We start from the raw sequence: 10,029 nt of genomic DNA on the forward strand, positions 1-10,029 counted from the left end.
ATTTAGTTCAACAAACAGTAACTTGTAAAATTAGTTCAATTTTTAACAGTTTAGAAGCTTTATAAGTTATTAGGTCTTAAATTTGTTTATTATATGGTACTTTACATTGAATAACATGGAGCAAACTGTTCATCATGGACTAGAATGGTAGATTTGATTGTCGACATTATCCAATCAAATAGGTGATTAAACTAATATTATTATTGTTATGTTCTTTTACAGACATACTTCTGCATTGAATTGTCTGGACTTTCACTAATAACTTATTAATAATCTAATTATACTACTGATAGTCCAATTAATTACACTGAATGATTACTAAGACTAAAATACTATACTATTTCTTATCACAGATCATTATGAATAATACAAATATCTTATAAAATAGGTTTATTATTACCATTTTGCTGATAAGAAAATTGAGTGAAATGTTAAATAATCTTAATAAGTCAAAAAACTAGCAAAAGGCAAATAAATCCTGGATACTAACACAAATCTCTGTAGATACAAAGGGAACCTTGCATACTACATCAAACTTTACCTTTCCAATTAATGTAAGTCTTCATTTCTGAAAAATCTGTATCCATTGTATTCCTGTTTATTCACAATTGTAAAGATACTTTTGAGAAACTTTCAATACCATATCTTCTTATTCAAATGTCATGGCTAATTTAAAATATTTTATATTTTTCTCCTAGACATGCCAATAAAAATTATATAGTTTTTGGGATTTCAACAAATGTCCTTCAACAAAATATGTTGATAACATCTCCAGAAGTACTAGAATAAAACATTTTTAGGTGAGTGTTATTGAATTGTCTTTGGTTACATCCTGATTACATGCAAGATGTCTGTTTTTAATCTGTAGCCTGTAGCTAAACTGTAAATTACTTTGTTCTCCTAAGAGAATATTTTGTCAATGACTCATTTCTTCATGGCAACAAAAAGAAAAACATTATATGTGATGGAATATGCTTGGGAAAAAATTTAGTATAAGTGTATGATTGTTCAGTATTGTAACATGAATGTGTAATATTAGAAATTATTCCAGTCCTTTAGGTGTGAGTAGCACCATGTGAAGCAATACAAATAAAAATGGAGCTGTTCTTATTAATGATATAATCTTTATTTATCAAAATGATAACAAAATACAATGTATGTTAACATGAGTTGGACAGAATGACTTACTAGGAAACCACAAAGAGGGAGAATGTGATGGTTTCAGACAACAATTTTAATTCCATGGTTTCAGCTACACCACCATATAATTTGTCTCAGTCAACTAGAGATATTTATATGTAACTGAGGAGTGTGAGGATTATTAGGATCACATTTGACGTACATGGCATACCTCTCCTTAGATAGCATAGCAATTCATTATTTACAAAGCATGATCATCAAAACCAAAGTTATCATCACTGTCAGCATAGAGCTCATATAATTCCACATTACTGTTCTAAACATTGTATGACATTGAAAATTAGCTTAGGGACTGGTGATATAGCTCAGTTGGTAGAGTGCTTGCCTTGCACACACAAGGCCCTGGGTTCAATCCCCAGCACCACAAAAAAAAAATTGAGAAGATTAGCTTAAACATTATTTGCAAATATACATTCTATACCTTAATGTGTGGTGGTTGACATATATGAAATGGCTAATAATCAATGCATTTATGTATCTAACTTTTAATTGAGCAATACACATGGAGATATTTCATGATAACATTATGTTAATCCAAAGGGAGCCACACATAAAATAATTTTTTTTATCAGATGCTCTGAAGAAAATAGGATGAACTTATTACTCTTTATGTAATAAGAATTTACAGTCTGAGTTTTGTGATGTTCTGTAACTGATTTACATAGTGGACACTAGGGAGGTTAAAGGTTCTTTGAACATGGAACCTGCTACCCACATGTGGCTACTTAACCTTTGAAAGCTACTAATCTGACTTGTGATGTACTGGTAAGTGTTAACTGCACACTATATTTTACAGATCTATTATGAAAAATACAATGTAAATTAATAATTTTATATTGAAATAATAATAATTTGGCTAAATGATTAAAAACAAATATATTATTTAAAGTAATTTTCCTTGTTTCTTTTACTTACTTGTCTTACTAGAAAAAGTAGAAGTCTGTATTACAGCATAATATTTATTATGAACAACACTGTTAGAATGTTTGAAATTCATGAAGATAGGTTAGGTATATATCAAAGAAAAATGGAGAAATATTAGCAGAAAACCAATCAATTATGTGTCTTTAAAAGACACACACGGTATGAAAGCTAACTTAAGATCAGACCTCAGGGAGTTGTTTTTATGCTGTTATTTGCAATAAAATAACAAAGTGGCAGTAGCATTTCACAGAGAATATTTTTTTAAAATAAGTCATTCATCTGAGCTGAGGAATTCTCTCTTGGGTTGGATTCTCTCTTATGCTTATGTGATTCCAAAATTTGTTGGGAAAATGGAGCATCTAAAATAAATAAGCACTCTCCATGGCCAAATTATCTTGATAAATTGATTCATTAATTCATTAATATTCTACCTTTAAGGTGTGCCACAAAATGCCATATATATGAGGAACAGAGAGCTTTGTTATCTTTATTTTTCACATATCCCTTATTTCCAGTCTATCTCCCATATTTCTTTATATGTGACTGTAACGAGAATTTATGATGTATTGAATTCTCTGTTTCCAATTTTCAAGTCATGCTATATATTTTATATCCAGATTTAAGACATTTATTGCACATTGCAAGGCCTTTCTTACTTGTGCCAAGATAAAATTGGTCATATTAATTTATTTTGTTAACTCTAGATTGTATTTTTCATATGCTTTTCTTGATCTCACTTGATTTCTTATTTAAATATAGAAAAACATAATAAAAAATTATCCATGATACATAATCCTAAAAATACTTCTTAAAAATGTATTTTATCTTATGTAATATAACATGTATACTCTAACATAGCATGAATAAATATTCATTAAAAATAGTAAACAATGGGGCTGGGATTGTGGCTCAGTGGTAGAGCACTCACCTAGCATGGGCAGGACCCGGGTTCAATCCTCAGCACCACGTAAAAAAATAAAGGCATTGTGTTGTGTCCATCTACACCTAAAATAATAAATATTTTTAAAAAATAGTAAACAAGCTGGAGGCAGTAGTACACACGTATAATACCAGTAACTCAAGATTCTGAGGCAGGAGGATTACAAGTTCCAGGCTAGTCTCAGAAACTTAGTGAGCCCCTCAGCAATTTAGCAAGAGCCAATTTCTTTATATATATTGTTTAGTTTTTGGCGGATACAACATCTTTATTTGTATGTGGTGCTGAGGATCCAACCCAGCGCCGAGTGCATGCCAGGCGAGCGCGCTACTGCTTAAGCCACATCCCCAGCCCAAGACCCAATTTCAAAATAAAATAAAAAAGGGCTAGGGATGTAGCTCAGTGGTAAAAATGCTCCTGGTTCAACAGCCCCATATAAAAAAGCAAATAATAAACAAAAAATAATAATAATAAATGGCAAATATTTATTATTTTCAGTTATTAAGCATATAATATGATTGCTATTAATAGAATGACAAGGGAAGACAAGTTATAAGTTAGAAGATTTGAAATACATTCTTTGATACAGCTAGAGTTTGCAAATTAAGTAGTTTAACTATTGGAGTATATCATAGGCCAGTGTCAAATCACACAATCACTATTTTGTAACCATGTAGGCAAATATATATGTATATATATTTGCCTATATCATGTATTATATTATATGATTATATATGTGTGTGTCTACATATAACTCATAAGGCATTTGGAGAGAAAGAAATTACAGGAACCTTCCCCATCTAAGGCAGGCCCTAGAGGAAAATTGTGAAGTAAACAAAGATATTTTTTAAAACCTCTTTTGATCCTTTGCAGTGGATTTCCAGCAAAGATTCCCAGCTCTAGATGTATATGATAACTACTGAAATGACAGGGAACTACTTAGCCCCACCTGAAATGGATGGGCACCTAATGAGAAGGAGAGCAGACGGCTTTATTATTTTGGAGTACCCTGAGTGATTCTAGTGTGGAACCTGGTAGACCCTAATCAAGGCCAAGCAGAAGCCCTGTGTTCCCTATTTTTCCAACATGGTGCTACTGACATCTATATATTAACAAAGCCTCATTGGGTTATTGGCCTGCTAATTTACATATCTTAATTTATAATAAAGCACTGATGGTTGAGAATTATTTAATGTATAATAGTGTATTCATTAATAAATTTGATTTTTTTAACCTGGTATTTAATACACCCTCAGGCATGAATGGATCAATAAAATCTGAATTTTAGTCATTCCAACAGACCTACATAGAAATACTTTAACTATGATGGAGCATTCAATATTCCATAAGTAGTTACTGATGGACAATTTTAGTAGGAGCTAGCTGCCCTACTTCCATTATTATACAAAACTATGAAGAAATGGAAGAACAGTGTAGGACAAAGATGAGGTGAGAATAGTTAAGTGGAGTGTCAAGAGGAGGAAATAAGCTGAAAACTAAGGTAATGTAATTAAGCATTTGTATATCACTATGGGTATTTTCAAACTACACTATTACTTCCTTAAAGTCATTTTTGATTGTCTATTTCATGAATGGCACTGTGTTGGATAAAAGTATGCAAAAAAAAAAAAAGTATGCCTTTTCCATAAAGAGTATAGACTCTTTGTGGAAAATTACAAATTTTGTTTTGGTAGTACTGGAGATTGAACCTAGGGGTGTGCTGCCACTAAGCTACAGCCCCAGCCTTTTTTACTCACTTTTTTTTTTCACATTGAGAAACTTTTATTAACTTAAATTGACATTTTAAATTTTATCTACCAAGTCCTTGGCAAAAATGCCTTTATTTGATACAAACCTACAGAAGTTTCTTACCACAGAATCACAGAGACTTGCAGTCATCATTGTTTTGTAATAATTAAAACAATGTTCAAATAATTAACAAGTTACTTCACTGAAATACTTAAAACAACATTCTGAGGAGTGTTTGAAAGCTCTGTTTATAAATAGTGATTGATACATTTATTATGTATTTGGTGCTGAAGATAAACACTTCTTATATAAAACATTGTTTTAATACACTGCTCTACTAATGAAGCTAGTTATTTGATATAATATATTTTAATGCTAAAGAATAAAGCTCTATCATCATATTTATTTTCTTTATAGGACTCTTATCAGGAAGAACTTTGTATCCAACAACAATAAACAGGCATAATCCAAGTGACATTCTGTAGAAGAAAGATGGCTGCCAACAAAAGAAACTCTGCATTATGCATTCTTTATGCAAGCAGTCCATTCTGAACAGCAGAATTAAATGTAGACCAAATGCTTTTAAAGTTTTGTGGGCCTACATGGCAATTACAATCTCCACATACTAAAAAGAACAATAACATAGGACACAGTATTTTTAAGGATTATAGCACATTTTAACACCTTTAGCCCATCCGCTGGCATCTCAGATCAGATTGGCAACTGAAATTTCACATCCACATGAGCTTGCTTGGCTAAGGTCACTATTTCAGAGAGTTTTACAACCATTCTAGCAGCTTCATCCAAGTCATCACAAGCAAGGATTTTAAGTCCACTGTCTGCTATCAGTGCCTTAGCATCATCAACTCGTGTACCTTGTAACCGTACCACAACAGGTATTTTATTTTATTTTTTTTTCTTTTTTTTAGGTGGTTTAAGTTCTGCTAGGAAAAGAATAAATTTTTGGTTCTTTACTTTTTGTCCTTCACATTTTTTATTTGGTGCATTATAGTCCTACAGAATGGCGGGACTTGTTGTTACATGTTCGGGCTTGCACACAGCGTAACAATGTAACCCAGCCAATGCCACAACAGGTATTTTAATTTCTAAATCTTTTACTGCCATGACAATACCCTGTGCAATGACATCACATCACATGATTCCTCCAAAAATGTTGACCAGAATGGCCTGTACCTTTTTATCTGAAGTGATAAGCTTAAATGTCTCTGTTACTTGATGAACCGTGGCGCCACCACCAACATCAAGAAAGTTGGCTGGAGTCCCTCCATGAAGTTTTATTATATCCATTGTGGCCATAGCCAAACCAGCACCATTTACTAGACAGCCTATATTTCCATTAAGGCCAATATAGTTGAGATCTGCCTTAGCTGCATCTTTGTCCCTCTCATCTTCTTGGGTCCAGTCCCGAAGGTCAAAGGTTTTCTTTTGGCAATAGGCTGAATTAGAATCAAAATTGATCTTTGCGTCCATACATAACACAGCGCCATCTGAATCTTCTACCATTGGATTTATTTCTACCATAGTTGCATCGTATTTCAGAAACAGATTATAAAGCTTGACCATGTTTTCTGCTGCAGAATCCACAACATTAGGTGGAAATCCCATCTTCTGTGCAAGCCGAACAGCTTGTTCCTTTTTGATGCCTTCTATAATATCAACAGGTTCTTTAACTATGGCATCAGGAGTCTCAGCAGCAACATCTTCAATGTTAACACCACCTTGTGAACTTCCTATTAATACAGGACCCTGAAATGACCTTTCCATCGTTATTGCAAAGTAGTATTCTCTCCTAGGATATTTTCGCTCACAGACCAAAACTTGATTGCATATTCTGCCCTTTTCTCCTGTTTGCTTGGTAAACAATTTTTTCCCAATCATCTGTGAGGAAACAGCTTTTGCTTCTTCTGGAGAGAAAACTATCTTTACTCCACCTTTAAGGCCACTTTCAAATGTTCCTTTTCCTCTACCACCAGCTAAAACCTGTGCCTTTATTACAACATCTTTTGAACCTGCTCCTGTTCCTTACTACTTGTAAATCCTGGTCCCAGAGAACTTGCCAGAAATACTCAGTTATAGTTTATCCTGCATGTATTAACTGTTCTTTCTTCTGTGCCTAATTTTTTGGCAATTGCATAAGCTTCATCTGATGACTTTGCCACATATCCTTTGGGAATGGAGACACCAGCTTCTTGCAACAATTCCATACTCATGTATTCATGCAATGAGAGATTCCTTTGCTGTTGCTGCTGTATTTGGAGTCCATGGTTATTAAACAATCCAGAACTTCCCAGAACCTGGGCGGCGGCCCGAAGCGCCATCCAGGGCCGGTGGCTCCTAAGGGTGGTGGCGGCCAACAGCCATTTTACTCACGTTTTTAAGACAGGGTTTTACTATGTTGCCCAGGCTGTTCTCAAATTTATAATCCTCCTGCCTCAACCACCTAATTAGCTGAGAGGAAAATACAAAAATTTTAAACAACCCTGTAAATTTATAATACAGTAGTGCTAGAAAGGAAAATTGTACCATATGACTGAAAGTTATATAAATACTATTCAATTAATTGAGGTGATAGAATTATTCAACTATAAAAAGGGATGGACCTTGAATTTCAAGAAATGCAGGGACAGTGTCAATTCCATTAAGAAATAAAAATTTAAGCAAATAAGTGAAATTAATCATGCATATGGAATTTTTCATAGGCATTTCATCATGAAAAGTGGAATTGCATGATACCATTTTAGCAGTCATTAGAAAGACTATAATTCAAACTTTAACTAATGCACATGAAAAAGAATGATTCGTTATTTTAAGTACAACTCATGACAGATAATGTAATATCAAAGGATTTTTTCCTCACTGCTAGGAATTATTGAAAAAGGAGGCATAGATATTATTAACTTATTAGTGTATTTCCTCTCAGACTAAGGAAATAGGTTGCCCATTAACTGTATTCCATAATATATAGGCATTATATATTATGGAAATATAAAATTTACTTCAAAGTTTTGTGGATTGAAGACAATTTTATTCATAAATTTTTTTCTTGCAATTTTGAATTTATTGAGAAGGATAATTTTATCAAGGATAATCTTCTGTTGCAAAGAAAAAAAACAATTTCTTAAAGGCCCATTGGGTATCAAATACTGTGCATTCTTCTATGTAACTTTCAATAACCTTCATAAGAAAACACAAGATGAAAATATACTTTTCCATATACTATTGGACTTAATCAGATAAACAAGTATATCATTCTGCTTATGTGAGTCTTGTTTGTTTGTTTGTTTCTGAAGAGAGCCATTTATTGAAATCAAAAGGAGAAAGTTTACTCTCTTTCAGACCACACATTGAATTCTAAGATAAATTTTAAGGAACAACTAGATTTAAGTCTATAATTTAAAAGCCATATTTTATCTATCTTCTTCATATGTGACCTAATAATGAAAGTAACTGCATAAGAATTAATTGGGTATAAAGAAGTTCAAGGAAAGATATTCATATCCAAAATTTTCTTAAAGTGAAAAGATGATGTCACCAAGAAAGTGGACCCAAGGTTTAAGTCCTGGGTTTCAAATATTGCCTCAGTCATGATTGGTAGTTGACCTTGAGCCAGCTACTTGTCCTATGTATCAATTTTTTTTTTTACCCATAAAATGGGATTCTATACATATTTACCTCAAGAATTTGTTGGGAAGGAAGGGTTTAAATGAGTTAATGTAAATAAAATCCTTTAGAAGTGCTTAGCAAATAATAAGCAACAAATAGACATGAACTATTCTTATTATCAAATATGCAAAATTATGTTTTTATTATTTTACCACCAGTTGTAACTATACACATGCTGTTAAGTTCAATTCCAACTTTCCTCTAACAAATATTTAGAGAGTTTAGTGTTCAGAGTTCCACCCCACCCCCACCCCACCTGCTGTGATCAGACAGTTGCACTTATTTCTTGCCTCACTTTGAATCACATTGTCTTGCTCCATTCCCTTGATTGATAATATGTTCATTAGATTCATGATTCTGTCTTTCCTAATAAACTGGTTGTCAGCCACTCAATCTTTGAGAGTCATTACTACAATTTATTTGATAACTAATCCATGAATTTAAGTATTTGTGAGATTTTTTTTTTTTGTACCAGGGATTGAAACCAGGGGTGCTATACCTCTGAGATACACACCCAGCAGTTTTTATTTTTTATTTTGACACAGGCTCTTTCTAAGTTGCTGAGGGCCTCGCCTCCATAAGTTACTGAGGCTGGCTTTTTGAACTTGCAGTCCTCCTGCATCAGCTTCCTGAGCCACTGGGACTACAGACATGCACCACCATGCCTGGCAATGAGATGATATTTTTGCATGTACTCTGTGTTAATCCTCACAAGTACCTAGTTTTAGGTATATACTACTTTTTAGAGAATAAAAGTGGGTCTTTAAGTTTAAATAATCATGACCACCTTACACAGTTCATGTTTGAGTCAGATTTCAAACTCAGACAGACCTGTCTAATCACAAAGTCTTTGTTACCTTTTATCATTCCAAGTTGTCTCTGGATGCTCTAATTTCCAACCACACTCCTCTTGTTTTACTCTTTATACCATTCAGTTGGTTTCTCCCCCTAGTTTTTACACTTAATTGCAACTATCAATTGATATAAAAGTTTAAACTATACTAATAAAAGGTTTGGCTTACATGAATATTTTCTTCACTTAGAAAATCACATTATTATCTAAAACAGATATAAATAATTTAATCAACAAGAATAATTTGTAAAGGAATTTGCAAAAGCTTTTGAAGTCATTTTAAGAGATGTTTAAAGCAAAAAAAACAAGTATCTGTTTTAGGAAGACTTCTATAGTGCAAGAATTAAAACCAAGAATCAATAAATGGGATGGATTCAAACTTAAAAGCTTCCTCTCAGCAAAAGAAGCAATCAGTGAGTAATATTCCTGATTTGAATTGGAGCAAATCTTTACCACAAGCACATCAGATAGAGCACTAATCTCTAGGACATATAAAGCACTAAAAACCTTAACACCAACAAAAACAAATAACCCAATCTGTAAATGGGCCAAAGAACTGAACAGACACTTATCAGAAGAGGATATACAATCATTCAACAAATATATAAAAAAATGTTCAACATCTTAGAGAAATGGAAATCAAAACTACTCTAAGATTTCATCTCACTCCAGTCAGAATGGC

General features: G+C 33.0%; 1 protein-coding gene and 1 long non-coding RNA gene across 2 annotated transcripts; one reads left to right on the plus strand and one right to left on the minus strand.

Moving 5' to 3' along the window:
- The first annotated feature begins 5,622 nt into the window (after positions 1 to 5,622).
- On the plus strand, positions 5,623 to 5,964 carry LOC144249077 (uncharacterized). Its single transcript, XR_013342141.1, has 2 exons — positions 5,623 to 5,706; positions 5,905 to 5,964. It is a non-coding gene; the product is annotated as an uncharacterized LOC144249077 (long non-coding RNA).
- Positions 5,958 to 7,184, minus strand: LOC144249076 (succinate--CoA ligase [ADP-forming] subunit beta, mitochondrial-like). The gene is made up of 2 exons (XM_077791080.1): positions 6,945 to 7,184; positions 5,958 to 6,840 (listed from the first exon to the last, which is right to left on the minus strand). The coding sequence occupies exons 1-2, from the start codon at positions 7,147 to 7,149 to the stop codon at positions 5,963 to 5,965; spliced, it is 1,083 nt and encodes a 360-aa protein (XP_077647206.1). The 5' UTR covers positions 7,150 to 7,184; the 3' UTR covers positions 5,958 to 5,962.
- Positions 7,185 to 10,029: the final 2,845 nt, after the last annotated feature.

The sequence above is a fragment of the Urocitellus parryii genome, chromosome 11, assembly GCF_045843805.1.
Source record: "Urocitellus parryii isolate mUroPar1 chromosome 11, mUroPar1.hap1, whole genome shotgun sequence".
In the NCBI taxonomy this organism is placed as follows: Eukaryota; Metazoa; Chordata; class Mammalia; order Rodentia; family Sciuridae; genus Urocitellus; species Urocitellus parryii.

What these genes read in the sequence shown, in the direction of transcription:
- LOC144249076 (XM_077791080.1), bottom strand. Translation starts at nt 7,149, where the DNA reads ATGGCGCTTCGGGCCGCCGCCCAGGTTCTGGGAAGTTCTGGATTGTTT. An exon ending in TGCAATTGCCAAAAAATTAG is followed by an intron (nt 6,841 to 6,944) that starts GCACAGAAGAAA and finishes GAACAGGAGCAG; the next exon opens with GTTCAAAAGATGTTGTAATA.